The sequence below is a fragment of the Pseudorasbora parva genome, chromosome 15 (genome assembly GCF_024679245.1).
Source record: "Pseudorasbora parva isolate DD20220531a chromosome 15, ASM2467924v1, whole genome shotgun sequence".
Taxonomy (NCBI): Eukaryota; Metazoa; Chordata; class Actinopteri; order Cypriniformes; family Gobionidae; genus Pseudorasbora; species Pseudorasbora parva.
In genome coordinates, this window is record NC_090186.1 from 5,361,084 (window position 1) to 5,377,117 (window position 16,034).

General features: G+C 37.3%; 1 protein-coding gene across 5 annotated transcripts in view; it reads left to right on the forward strand.

The window, feature by feature from the left end:
- The first annotated feature begins 289 nt into the window (after nt 1–289).
- cracd (capping protein inhibiting regulator of actin dynamics) overlaps nt 290–16,034 on the forward strand; it is a 39,791-nt gene continuing 24,046 nt past the window's right edge. For 2 of the 5 annotated variants that reach the window (XM_067416851.1, XM_067416853.1), the window contains exons 1-2: nt 290–511; nt 14,415–14,528. In XM_067416851.1, coding sequence (XP_067272952.1) covers nt 14,468–14,528 — 61 coding nt within the window. In that variant the 5' untranslated portion in view covers nt 290–511; nt 14,415–14,467. The remainder of the gene's footprint in view (nt 512–14,414; nt 14,529–16,034) is intronic. The other 3 variants (XM_067416854.1, XM_067416855.1, XM_067416852.1) reach the window with 2 other exon arrangements.

The window sequence follows — 16,034 nt, forward strand, 5'->3', positions numbered from 1 at the left end:
ATCTTGTTGTGAACAGCACTAAAAGACAGATATATCTCGGGTGAATGTATATTTTAATGATAATTCTCAACAACGGTGTACAATTATGTGTAAACCAAAAATACTGAGGGCACTTTCAATCTCTGTAATTATTTCAGTTTGTGACCTGCATTTAGATGTTTGTGCAGCATTCATTAAATCAAAATGGTGTGTATTTAGAAACCGAAATGTTAGGGCAGAATAGTGTGTTTTTATTGTGTGAACGGCCTCTGCCACACCCTCTGTTTCACGTGCAGCTGTGAGAGAAGAAGCAGCGCCTCCGCGCGCACTGAATGCGTACGACTGTCTCGAGGAGGAGGGCGAGCACTCGCAGCATCAGCAACACACACATCCTCATACACACACACACACACACATACAAAGAGGTCAGCTCGCGTGCTGCGACTTGAATGGAAGATAACCGAGTGCCGCGAGACACAATAAAGGAAGCAATAGGAGCTGATCGCTGTGCCGTGACACACACACAGGAGAGGTAGGACATGATCAAACATTTGTTTATAGCTTTGTCGGTGATACTGACCTTGTCATTTAGCCCATCTTCCAAAATCCACCATTCTTCACAGATGTGCGAGCAGCTGGGGAGGCATGAACATGTCTCGAGCTGCATTTCGCGTTGAAATGCATGATAAAAAATGTCATTTTGTTAGAAAACACCGTCGTTGCATCATCATCTGCAGCCCCCTCATATGTTGCCTTTTATTAGCTTATTTATGAATGACAGTCCTTTTGATTAAGTGGTGCTATATGGATTTCTTCGAAATGTCCGCAAAACATTGAACATTTGAATTATGAGTCGTCAGTCATTCATAATATGCTTACTGGTGCAGGCAATTGATGGTTCTCTGAGCTCTAGTGTCGTTTTCTCTCACGATGCATAGCATACCTGACACAATGCATGCTTTTGTGGCAAAAGATGCCATCGATAGCATTTCCTGATCTAACATGGATGGAGACTCACTATTTAGATAAGCCAAATATTCATCACTGATATGCTTTATCACCGTTCATTAATGCAAGAGAGGCTCTATGCCCATAAAACCAAGATATTTCTTTCAATAGACAGTGTCTGGCCTAATTTTTCTTCTTTTATCATGACGTACCAATGATGTAATGCCTTACTGTAAATTGAATTCCAGTTTTGTTTCTTTGTTTGTATTTGCTGGCAGCTCCACACATATAAACGCCCTGATGTGCTTTTCCTGTATGAGTAGTTTAGTCTATCTAGCACTGCTCTTAAAGGCTCAGTGATGTGAGAGTGATAACCTACACATAAACCTTACACTTACTATACAAGGTTGCGGTTTCTTCTCACCGTACATATAACTCATGAATGAATTGATGGATTTTTAGTGTGAAGACACATGATGACATTCAGGAGTCTTATCTGTAATGTGTTTTTTTGCACGGAAATGAAATTGAATCACAGTCATTTCACTCTGAATAGCTTGGATCACATGCTTCTGGGAATTTGGGATTTGTTAAAGATTACGCATAGCAGTGTTATTAATAAATCATTAAGTGAATGTTAGATGAAGGCTAATTGTAAAACGTTTTTTTGAGGAAATGAGCATGAACAATTAAATATCTAATGTGAATCATACCAATAAATAAAACACCCTCTAATATCAGCCGATAACCAATATTGGTCTATATGTGCATTCTTTGATGTCTGAAAATTAAAAGTTGACACAGGGTCAAATTCTCAAATACACTTTTTAGCTTACAATCCTTTTGTTTTGCCTAAAATAAGATAATAACAATCATGAAATATCACCGAAAAAATTAAAGTTAAAAGTTAAACATATTATTAAAATGTTTTTATGAATTATATAAATGTTTTTTAAAGTGCCCCTATTATGCTATTTTAAAGGCTACTAATTTTGTTTACATGCATCAACGTTTAAAAAACACTTTTCATTTCACTCATAAAACATTGCACATCACCACAGTGTTCAATGATTCTCGACTCTCTAAATCCCGCCTTTCTTTGAGCTACTCTGCTCTGATTGGTCAGATGGCCCAGTCTGTTGTGATTGGTCTACCGTGTACAGCTCGTGTTTCAGAAGCTAAACGTCCATCACTATAACTGAACTTCAGCTCCAGAGGCTTCCTAAAGCTCAGGGATTGGACACACTGTAAAGACTGTAATGATGACGTCGATTTTACCACATCAATCCGAGCGCGAGTCCGATGATGAAACATTGAAGAACTAGTTATTCAACCTGAACCTCCATCACGAGGACGACTTGAGCAGGAGTTTCTCAGTGATACGCTACTCATTTTGAGGTTCATTATGGGATGTTGAGCTGTAATTCCTCACCATCAGCATTAACAAGTGTGTGTCCGTCAACAAACCCATGTGTGTATTTCTCATTTATTGGCACACATGCGGGAACTGATTCAATAACGGCGCATACGTGAGCCCAGCACTGACGTCAATGACTGATGGAAAACAAATCTCACTCCATCCTTTCTCTTTCCTCACAGTAGTAAGAACGACAGACGATCTGCATTAATAGACTCAGTTTGAGGTAATAGTGGCCCACAGCTGATGAGCAGAAGTATTTCAGTAAGACAGTAATAACGCGAGTTAGCCGGAAACTTACACAATATAAAACACAAAACTACGCATTTTGAACACCCGGTAGAAAATATACACGTCAATAATTATTCATATTTACAGGTTGTGATTCTGAGGAGCTGGTCCGGAAAAACTGAGTACTGACCCAGTTGTTTGCGGGTGGACGACGTACAACATAGATGGCATTATGCAAATGTCTTTTCTAGTGACGTAGCAGTGACTCGAATAGGCGGTTCAGGGTCGATTCTTTTTGGAGACGATAACTTTATTTGTCGTGCACTTTCGACTTTGCAGAACGTTAATATTCACGAACAGCGATATTACACATTGCATGAAAGGGAAGATTAGAAAAACTATAATAAGGGCACTTTAAATATACAAAATTCACAACTGTTGTGCATTCTTCGGCCTGACATTTGAAGGCGAAACAATATCCATTTATAAGACAAGAAACAGCCTCAACTTCCTACTGCTGACCTCGGTTCGGGGCATGTTCTCCTTAAACACCCTGGAGATTTGTGCCTTCAAGTAGAGGAAACCAGAGAAACTGCTCCCGAGGCTTCCTCCCACCATAAATAATTCACGAAAAGGCCAATTAATATTAATCCATAAAAAGTACTACATCAATACAAGTTGACCAGTGAAGGGGAAAGGCCCTGTGTGTTGGACTGGAGTGTCTGTGCTTTTGTTGGTGTGACAGGCGATCCCACAGCATAATCTGAATAAGGTTACACATCTTTAGTTGGCAGAGGGTATGCCTTATGCATGCTGGGCTTTACAGGATGTTATTTTCCACAACAACATGACCTAATTAAACCCACTCACAAATTCGACGTGACAGACATTGCCCCCAAAACATTGCCCAGTGTAGTACGACACAGACAGACATTACAAATGTAGAGCTGTCCATTGATCCCTAGAGGAATTCATATTGCCCTAAGCTGCAGATATTAAAATAGATGGGCATCAATAGACACTAAACAGTATCTAAATAGGCACTTATAGAGTAACGTGACTCTCTGTAAGGTAACACAATCTGCACTTTAGTATCATTAGAACATGATCTGTTATACACACTTAAAACATCACATAACAAGTGGTTATGTGTTTTCCATATAGTGGTCCAAGCCTTATTTGATATACGCACTGAGAAATGTACATTCACGTACAGAAGCAACATAACTTAATTGCATGTATGGAAACTAGAAGATAGAACAAATATAGAACCTATAGAACAAACTATCCCTGACATGTACACTGTAAACCCTAATGTTGTCTTTACTTAAACAAATCAAGTAAACTTGACTAAATATTACTAGTTTAGTCTAAAAACTCAGTCATATAAGTTAGTATAACTTATTAACCTACAAAATGCATAAACTTAAGATTTCAAGTTGTATGAACTCAAAATCATAAGTAATTAAAATAGCTCACTCTGGTCTTGCTTTGATGTGATTGGCCATGCAAGGAGTTCTGTCTAGCAACAAGAGAACGAATTCACTGATTGGAGGACATTTCCAAAAGGCGGTCCTTTTCGCCTCACCTGTTGCTTGTTGCTGATTCAAATTAAGATGGAGACTTTTTCATTGTGTGCAATCTTAAATTCGGTAAGTAAAAATTTGTAAGTTACTAAACCTAACAATAATACGTGAACTAACTTATAACCAGATTGACTTTATTTCTGTTTTAATGAAAATAATAGTTTTGTTGGAAGTCACCATGATGGAGATAAGTGTTTGCTTTAGTTGGGCTCTTGACAAATGATAATGTGATATTAGTGTTTCTCTGGCTGCTTTGTGTTTTTGAGACACATATGTTAAGTAACAAAAAGCCAAGAGAAAATATCATCAAGTGGTGTTGTTTATTCATTGATGATGATAATAACATCATCATGTATAGGCAGAAATCCTGATCTTGTGCAGAGTCCAATGCTTCGGATGTCAAAGCAGTTATTAATAGTTTTGAAATATTAATAATACTAGAATCTTCACTATTGTGCTAATATAATTTTTTTTTTTTTTTTTTTTTTTTTATGTGCACAAAATGTTTACATCTATGGCATTAGTTAGACACATACACACATCACTAATCTGCGTATGAATCTCTACAATGGTGACAAAACTTTTTACAATGGTGAAAAAATCTGATAAACAGATCAACTCTGAACATAAAACAAGCTACAAAAACATCAGAACAAAACAGCAAAAGTAACAGCAAATAGTAAGAATTCAAAGAAAATTTGTCACAATTCAGACGCATAATTTATTCATGCTGCAATGCATGTTGGGACCAATGGGGAAGTTTTGATTGGTTGTACCCAGCATGGTGTACTGAACTGGTGTAGCAAGTTTGGTGAACTTAACAATTTAAGTTCAGTGAAAGTGAGCACCAAGTTAAGTAAACTTAAATATTCAAGTTTTAGGAGACTCCATTACTCAATTGAATTGAGGGAATCACTTTCCTCAAATCATTTGAGTATTCTCAACTTATTAGGGTTTACAGTGTAGGTCAATCAATTAGTTTAGGGCAAGTGGCGATTCACATGCATTTGAGGTTGAAAGCTTTAGAGTTCAGTAGGTTTTCTGTCCTAATTAGTGTAAACACAATGATTATGTGCCCATTTCATGCATATTTAACATGCTTATGCTTTTATATTGAAGTTTTCCCTCAGCAAACCATCAGATCCTATGTGAAAAATTTCATAATTAATAATGAATTCTCTTAATAATTCATCTGAAGGGTCGTTGCTTTGAGTAAGAGTTCGGTGGTGAGGTGGAGCAGGACGTGTGCTGTGCACACACCAAACTATTGATGGAAATCTCAAATAGCCGAACACAATCGGTACAGTCCACGGTTAACAATGACACTGCACAAGTTTTGTACAAAAGGGAAGATTTGAAGATAATGGAGGGGAGAGAAAGACTGACTGACAAAACAAAGGACAGATTTATCCGATTCCTATGGACGAGTGCAATGTTCTGACAAGCCTGTATTTACAACTGTTTGTTCTTAGTAAAAAAGAGTGTCTGTGTATGTGTGTGTTTGTTTGAGAGACCGCGACAGGAGGACACAGTTAGGAAATGTGTGTCTGTCTGGGAGAACGCTGTAATTACATTACCTGGTTCAACCCAGTTTCTCCTCTCATTTTAATCAGCAACTATACACTGTAAGTAAGATGTTTTATCTTCAGTTCTCAGGCTGCTCTGCCTGTGCGCTTTTATATGATAGCTGCAATTTTTTCAACAATAAAGCATCTCTGAGTTCACCCAAACCGCAAGTCGTGTTATACAGAGCATCAGAACACAGGTCAGTCCTTGAGCTCACCAAATTTTGACCTGCGATGACAACACTACAAGACTCAGATTTGACTGGTCCAGACTACTTAGTGCTATCAGCAAACTGAGTGATAGTCTTTCTGGTGAAGCTGGTTGACCATGGTTATATTGCTAGTTAAACGTCAGGTAGTAGCTGTCACACCAGCATGTCAAGGATTGGTCAGTATATTTTGTTTTTAATTATTTCCTCTCTCTTTATAGTGCGATTCACAGATTCTTTCTATTTGATATATATATAGTCAGAAATTGGATTGAGCCATTATATGTGATTTTTATCATTAGGTTATTTATTTTTGATAAATCCTGTGCTCATTGTAAATAGAAAGAGCATCTTTGCCATCAGCAATTCCCTACAATTATTATTTATTACTGTACTTATGAAATACATTGTCCAATGGTTACCTTTACCACCATATACGTTCGTACGGGATGCATGATATATCTGCCACCATATCGGTATATCGGCCGATATGTTAATTTTTAACGTTATCGGTCCGATACGAAGATTTCGCGGATATATTAAAGCCAATAAATAATGTATTATTTCCTTCAGATGTGCACTGTTCACCATGATGGTTTAAAATTGCTTGAAAAATGAACGGAATCACTTTAAAAATTAAAATACAGTTAAAGGCAAGTCTGTCATTTAGGCTACATAAAATTATAATGAGAACATTATAATTGTGTGCTTGGGTCATGGTTTTTAATAGTGAGACTTTTGTTTTTGTAATCAGGCTCTCATAAGTTATATAAAAATTTGGATTTATATTTATCGGCCAATATATCAACTAAGGCTTTCAAATATAAAGAATTATCGGTTATCGGCCAAAATTTGATATCGGTGCATCCCTAGTTCACACTGCAAGCCTTACTGCTGATTTTTTTTGTATGCCTGGTCACATTGTTGTTTTAAATGTGTCCAATATCAGATTCCAGTGTGAACAGATCATAGTCCTGGACTGACCTGTATGCGCAAAAGAATGATAAAAAGCAGCATGCTGTCATAGGGAAGGAAACACGGAGGACATTAAAGTATGCAGTTACACGTTTATTTAATGTGATCTGCTGCGGAAGCAGCTGATTTATGCACAGGCAATATAAAAAACAAAGATACAAAAGGATACGAAAAAAGAGACTTGAGTTTTTGATCATTTAGGATACAAGCCCTCACGGTTTGCTTGTATGTAGAGCTGTCACTGCTATACGTATGAGCACATATTACTGTCCTTTCAATGACTACCTTTCACAACTGTCTTGATTTTTTCCGCTATGTAAAATCTCTGGAGTGACTCCCATGATGTAGAATTGTGAGAAATGTTGATCTAGTTTGACGTAAAAGTCGCATGAATTCCAATATGACTGATATCATATCAATCATATCATATATCATATATCATATCGAATTGAATTGTTGGCATGATAATCTTAATCGAATTGAATTGTGAGATCAGTGATGATTCACACCGCTAATGGATGGATGGATGGATAGATAGATGGATGGATGGACAGACAAATTGATTAGATAGATAGATAGATAGATAGATAGATAGATAGACAGACAGACAGACAGACAGACAGACAGACAGACAGACAGACAGACAGACAGATAGATAGATAGATAGATAGATAGACAGACAGACAGACAGACAGACAGACAGACAGAGACAGACAGACAGACAGACAGATAGATAGATAGATAGATAGATAGATAGATAGATAGATAGATAGATAGATAGATAGATAGATAGATAGATAGATAGATAGGTACTATAAAGTTGTTCTCTGTGGATTCATATTGTGTGGGTCACTGGGGGTCATGTGTTTTATTAGAGTGGGCTGCTCGTCTTGGTCTGTTCTTCTAGAGATCTTGAAAGGTAATGTTTTCAGATTGAATCAGATTCCTCGATGATTCCCTTCTGTGTCTGTTCTGTGGGAGTTTTTATTAAACGCCGATATTCACTGCCAGAGTGAGTCACTACAGTCTCTGAAGTTTAACACCTTCCAGTGCAGATTCTGAATCTCATGTTAGCTTTTACTATAAACACCAGCATGACAGTGAACTTATTTTTAGAGGAGAAACCAAACAATTGAAAATAGCATTGTTGAAGCTGCAGTGGATCATTCCCACACCACTGATAATGCAATCGGTTTCTCAAACATGCCTTCTACACATTTTATCCGTCCCCATCTCTCATTGTTTAAATAAGTAGCCCTGGTCCAAACTCACACTATTGGTTGAGCCACACACTGACACACACTCTGCGGTCTGCACATTAAACTGAGACAAGATAAATTATTTTAACATCAAGAAAACTGCACAGATCAGCTTATAGGTATAGGGCTGAATACTTTTGCAATGCATTGCATGTTCATAGTCTATTAGTAAATATAGTCCATCATGTTACCACTCAGTGAACATGTGGACTCAGTGAACATACCCTTCTGTAGTGCTGAGGACGGCAGAAATGACAGCTTTAATTGTTTATGCTACTGGTAAGTGTTCTTGTCCTTTGAGTCGACATATTACCCTATGAGATCTCTAATTACTTTACAGTAGCCAAGGGACATGGGCAATTTTGATCAGTGTATTTTGACTTTGTGTTACATGATGTACAGGCGAGGTCTGAAATTAAGGGATAATGGGAAAATGCCACCAAATATTACAAATTTCCTCCACAGTGCATTTGTTTTTAAACAGCAAGAATCCAATATTGAACTAACTTATATTTTAAACATAATATGCCAGTTATGCCTGTTTGAAGTTCCACTGCGGAACCAATGGTGTTTTTGTTGCTGAATGAATCATCATCACATTAGACACGCCCACTTCATCACATCATCACTTTAGCTCCGCCTACTTCATCATCATCACGTTAGCCCCGCCCACTGGAGTGTTAGTGAGATGACGAGGAAAGAAGAGCGATACAGGATGGACTACAAATAACATTCCCTTCCAAAGATCCTAATGCTAGGAATGTGCTTATTTATTTTCATCAATGTGAACGTCTCAGTTGAGCATTATTTATTTGTGTTCGCTACATTTCACTGCGGATTCTTTGGAAAAATAGGTTGCAGTTTTGGCGCAAACAGACTTTTACGATACAGACTCGACAGTAACGCCACAACATGTCAGTAACCGTGTTAATTCTGACGTCTGATCTGAGACCAGTGATTTCTGAGATGTAATGATTCATGTACAGTCAGATGTTCTTTGTCTGTGTCAGTAAATCAAACCAGTGACTAAACACTCAACTTCACATTGTTTCTCTTAGTAGGATGAAAATAATTTAAAATAATAGGTATTTAAACTGTGATTAAATTATATATACAAAGATATCAGAGACGCTCCCTTTACAATCGCTGGAGCTGTCAAACAAAGTTTATGAGACTGAGTTCTGGACTCGTGACAAAACTCCCATAATAATCAACGAATCTCTTATTGACATTGTGTTTGCACTGTTAGTTATGAGGAAAGCATTCGTTAGTGTTCAGAAATCGAGTTGTAATGACGAGATCACAGCATTCATGAGCTCAACATGTCTGTGATCGGCTACAATGATCATCACTGCAACCTTTTACTATCTGAATATAATGCCATAGATCTGAATATAATGCCATAGAACTGAATATAATGCCATAGATCTGAATATAATGCCATAGATCTGAATATAATGCCATAGAACTGAATATAATGCCATAGATCTGAATATAATGCTATAATCAACACTTGCGATTAGTTCACCTTGAGAGCTGTGATACTAAAAACATGCTAGAAGTAGTAAATTTAGCTATTTCATATGCAAAGATGTTAGCCAATCACAGCAGTGGGCATTTACACTGAAGTCTCACAGCAGACACGCCCCTTCCAAACAGAGTAATCAAATCAGTGTAGGAAAAATCCTTTTTATGCAAAAATGATACTAACATTTAGCCTAGAAATCTAGACGCACCCTAGCGGCAGCAAATCTAATCTGCCGTGAGTGTCGTCTAGCAACTCTCAGTACCCTTCTGAGCTGTAAATGCCAAAACTCTGGTCAGGCCAATCAAATCGGATATAGAGTCGGTGGGCGGGGCTTAACATAATGGCCGAGTTGCGTTTGCGTGCTTCTAGTAAAAACAGAAACTGGCGAACGGCGGTCTTTCAAATCAGCTTTGACTGCGACTCTGGAAGACTTGGAGTTAAGCTTTTCTCTGAGAAAAGAACAAAGAACGGCACTGAAGTCATTCTTAAGAAGGGAAGATGTGTTCTGAGTTTTGCCGACCAGATACGGCGAATGTTTAATCTGTCAACGAGCTCTGCTTCCCCTTCGTTGCTCTGGTTGGTGTAGCGCTATCCTATCGCGTGCAGAGGGAGTTTGAAAGACAACCGTTTATCCGCCCCTCGGATTGTGCTGTCTATGGTGAGTTTCCAGACCACACATCTTGATGTGGGTCTGGCTTGTCATGCTAACTAACATTATAAGTGCATCCCAAAAAACATTATAAAACAGATCATGACCCATTTAAAATATAATACACTAGTGACCCCTTACCCCACCCTTAAACCGAACCATACCACTAAACCCTGTCACATAACCTTACCCATATCCCACTTCAATAGCAGCAAAATTGTTTTGCAATACAACAAGAACCCAGTAACCTGACACAAATACATGGAAGTTAAAGACACCTGATATAAAGTGGGACCATTCATCATCAAACTAAATACTGTAATATTGTGCATTACAGCAACTTTTGTATTTGATGTTGTTATGAGCTCATAAGTAACAGCCATATGTCCTGATGAGAATTGAATAGCTTGTATGCATGTTTTTATATTGGATGTAAGTGTGCCCACAAAAGCAGGCTACTTGAAATTGCCCCTTAATAATACAGTTGATTCTGACACTGGAGACAGGTAGCAGTTTGTGCCGTTATTGATCCGCCACACGTCTTTATTTAGTTAATGGGGGCCCTTGTTCTTTGAAATTGTTTTAACACAATACACACACGCATCCTCACATACGCTGACAAACAAGCTTACAGTCATGGTCTTTGTGTGTGTTGGCCAGTTTGAAATCATCAATGCATGTCTGTTCTTCCTGCCTCTGGTAAGCTGGCCAATAAACAAAGTGGCATTCTGTGATCAGCAACAGAGACAGCTGTATGAACCAGCACACCACCTCACCATCATCACCCACTTTCTCTGCTCTCGGACACATTCGACGATTGTTCTCATGTGCGAACGTGTCCTGGGCATAGGCGACTAAGCACTCACATAGGGCATCATGCAAACGTCCCACGAGGAACACTCAAAAACAGACTGTGAGAACTTTAGGGGCGTATGAATACACATACTCTTTAAAAAAATGCTGGGTTAAAAACAATCCAAGTTGGGTTGAAAATGGACAAACCCCCGAAATTGGGTTGTTTGAATGGGTCCATTTACTAGGGTTCAAACAACCCAATTTCTGGGTTTGTCCATTTCCAACCCAACTTAGGTTATTTTTAACCCAGCATGTTTTAGAGTGTACCAACTTTTTTATTTCACACTGTATTCAATAATGTTTGTGAATTCATAATTTGTTAATCAAAAGTGTGCATCAGATGCATAATTGTCCTCATGTGCGCACAACAACACACGGCTATTAGCATTCTTGAGTTTTCTGTGCACCTGTGCAATGTGACACCTGACTCTAGGTAATAACGCAGCTCCACAGTAACAGCAGGCAAGTGGAACCGCCACACATGCACAAACGCATACATACTAGCCTCTTACACAGATAAATCGACAACCAGGTAAGGCTTTATTCTTGTGTACTCCTTCGACCATATTTATATGCGATCAAGCGTTTTTCAGCGTAATGCATGTGGCAGGATGGTGTTAAACACAATAGGCCTCTGTTCATGGCCATTATCTCTCAGCAGCCCCATATCCTCAAAGGCTCACTGTACCTTTCTTATCGAATGCATTGTAATGAAAACAGATGTATGCACATTCGATGAGTGTGTTAGAACCGAGAATCAAACACTTTTTGGTTGTTTGTTTTCATATGTGTAAAATATTTATGTGTACTAAATCAAGCTTTTTTTATTTGAATACTTGTTAACCATAGTTTTTATCTGTGTGACAGTGAACTGTATCACATGATTACTCTACAATTCTTGGCCTGCATTTTTCCTTCTTTTAAAGATGTTATATTTAGTGCTGTCAATCTATTAAAAATTAACTAATCACATTTTTTTCTGTAATTAATCCCGTTTTTAATATTTTATATTGTAATAATGTCACTCTACAAATTAACGTAGAAACAACATAAAGACGGTATATTTTAAATGTTTTTTGTAATGGCATGTTTGTTCTGAATGAAGGCCAGTACTAATACAGATACTGATGTCTCGATTTTTTAAACATTAATTTTAGCCATTTAACATTATACAATATAATTGTAAGCTATATAAATATCAACATTTATTAGGCTTTAAAAAATAACTTTTAATTTAAGTGAATGTAATTCAGCATTTGTGGCAGTTTCATTGGAAAGGAATAAAATAATGTGAATTAAAGTGATCAAACTTAACCTTAAAACAGTTCAGGGAAGAAGGAGGCAAATGTTAAATATAATCATATAAATATCATAGTATTATATAATCATTTATAATAATAAAATAAACATAAACAACAAAACCAAGGGAGCAGCAGGTGCAGACTGCAGAAAATAAGCAGAATAAAAACAGAAACATAACATGTCCAGACTCTCAGCCCTGCCCTGCTTCATCATACCACCTTAACGTTAATAAATCTTTAATACATTCGCTCATTCATGAATATGATTTCTGGCCGAGTCCCGTCAGATTGCTTTCCATCGGCTGTGGAGGTTAAGACGACAACTCCCATGATTCCTATGAATCGACTCCTTCATTGTTTTGAATAGTGGCGAAGCTTACATAATGTGCCTTCTGATTTTTTCAAGCAATTAATAATTTTATTCTGCAAGAACACATTCAATTGATCAAGGGACAGTAAAGACTTGTTACAAAAATGTCTGATTCTTACTGTTTGTTTTAACTTTCTGTTTTCAGAAAAATATTAAGCCGCAACTGTTTTTAACAATAATTGTGTCTTGAGCAGCAAATCATCATATTATGATTACTGAAGGATCATGTGACACTGAAGACTGGAGTGATGATGCTGGAAATTCAGCTTTGATCACAGGAATAAAATATATATATTTTAAATGAAAATCCTTTTTTTTACACAATAACTGTATTTTTTGATCAAATAAATATAGCCTTGGTGAGCAAGAACGACTTCTTTCAAAATACTTCCAAACTTCTGAAAGGTGTGTATAAAAATAAGAAATAATATTATTACTTAGGACTTAGACCAAGGGAAAATTCTACCTTTGTGAATTAGATTATCAAAAAAAACAAAAACACTAATGGTTAAAGGTTATTCTGCCTACACCAGACTCTATTCTTGCTGATTTACATAATGTTTTTTAGAGAAGTAAGAGACAGGCTGACTCCAGCTTGCTCATGCCTGTGACTGCAGACTGAGTACTGAGTGAAAATACAGCTACAGGGAGATCTTCAAATATTCCCTTTCATGCAGTGTGTAATATTGCTGTTTGTGAATGTAAACATTGAAAGTGCCTGATAAATAGAGTTATTGTCTCCCAAAAGAAAAAGTGACTTTGAACCACCTAAACAAGTGGTTTGTATTTTGAATCTCGCTGCGTTACGGCTCTACATCACTAGATAAGACATCTGCATAATGTCCGACTTTGTTGTTCGTCGTCCACCCGTGAACAACTTGACCCTTAAACGTCATTTTACTGACGACTGCTCCTCAAATCTCACTAAACTCTTGCTCTTGAGAGACGGATCAGTACCAGTTTATCTGGACCAGCTCCTCAGAATCACAACCTGTAAATATGAATAATTATTGATGTGTATATTTTCTACCGGGTGTTCAAAATGCGTAGTTTTGTGTTTTATATTGTGTAAGTTTCCGGCTAACTCGCGTTATTACTGTCTTACTGAAATACTTCTGCTCATCAGCTGTGAGCCACTATTACCTCAAACTGAGTCTATTAATGCAGATCGTCTGACGTTCTTACTACTGTGAGGAAAGAGAAAGGAACTTCAATGTTTCGTCATCGGACTCGTGCTCGGATTGATTAAAAGTTAGACTGCAACAGAATTCATAAGAGTTATGTTTGAATCAGAATTGCCTGGTTTAATAACGCTGAAGTCAAGCTTTGAAAGGCAACCCTAACATCCATTGAGGTCTTACGGGCTATTATGACAGATTTGTGTTCATATGATCTCCATAACCATCATTCATCCAGAACCAACACAATTAGAAATATTAGCCTTCATACGCCAGTAGTAAACACTCTTAAGATAAGGCATGCTATATTACTAGAGCTCTATAAGTTGTGATTCAATGGCTTTGTTATATTTTTTTCCTAAAGCAGCAAGGAGCAGCAACTGAGCTTTGTAAATCAAGGTGCAGGAGGTTGAATCCATGTTCCCTAAGGTTTTCCTTCAGTGGTGTGCAGCTCTTTCCAGCTGTGCGGCTGAATTAGGTAAAAGTCTGCTTTTGTGCTCAGTAAGCACAGGCAACTAGACCAGCTTTGCTATACGCTGCGCAGTCAGCCATCCCATTTTGCTTCAGTGATTTCTAGCTGTACCTTCAAGCCGACCATTGTATGAGTAAAGCTAGCTTGCTATCATAAATATATACGGCCCTTTGCGCAAGGCAAGATCATTTCACCCCTGATACATAATGCATTAAGTGTGATTTGCTTAATGTGCAGGCATTACTGACAGCTCCGAGCCCCGTTGTGTGTTTAGGCTAGGCTCATGGTGATGTAGCTCGTCTTTAGTAAGTATCGCCGAGTATCTGATGCAGTGCTGATGAGCCTTTAGTTCTGTGTAGAAATCAGAACCACCTTAAAGAGATGGTTCACCCAAAATAGGAATGATCCCATGATTTACTCACCCTCATGTCTTCCTAGGTGTATATGACTTTCTCCTTTCAGACGAATACAATCAGAGTAATATAAAAAAAAGTCCTGGCTCTTCCGAGCTTTATAATTGCAGTGAATGGGAGGCCAAAAAACTGCATCCATCCATTATAAAAGTGCATTGCATCCACACGGATCAAGGGGGTTAATAAAGGCCTGTAAAAATATATATTCATAATTAAAACATTAGAAATATCCAGCTTCCACCAAATCATTTTATAATGGATGGATGCACTTTTTTGGGCTTTGAATTTTGGCCTCCCATTCACTGCCATTATAATGCTTGGAAGAGCCAGGACTTTTTAAATATAACTCTGATTGTATTTGTCTGAAAGAAGAATGACATACACATAGGATGGCTTGGGGGTGGATAAATCATGGGATATTTTTCATTTTTGCATAAACTATCCCTTTAAATCTGGCTGTTGTCATAGCAATAAGCACACATGTTGTTTTCTATTCGCTGTCCTCAGAGCTGGGTAACTGATTACATGTAATGTGGATTGCATAATCAGGTTACACAAATTAAGTACATGATTACATGTTATTATTGGCAGATTCATTGATTCGCTCTACTACTTCTTTTTTATCTTCTGTATTTTTCTTTCTAAAACAGCCACTGCTTGTACACGTTCAGAAGCTCATCCAGGTCATGTGACTCTCACTGAAAAACCACAGCATTTGATCTCTGGGTTTATAGAAATAACTTCTCTTTGAAGTGTTTCTCAACTCCTGATTAACAAATTAATTATTATTTGAATTATCACTCAGTTAGTGAGTCATTTAAACATGTATTACTGTCATTGGAAGGCTTTTATCTTTCAAACACATTAATATACAAACTCATGCAAGTTCATATTTACTTTGAAATTTCCTTGATCTAATTTATTTACTTACAGTACCCCATAGATTTTAATTTGTTACCAAGTTAGGTCAATAATAAAAAGAATTCAATAAAAAAATGATGATGATAATAAGTAATAATAAAATTAAGTTCACAGGTATCTGTTGTCGGTTAATGGTTACATGACATGCAGGTTTTATTTTAATTTTTAAATTATTTAA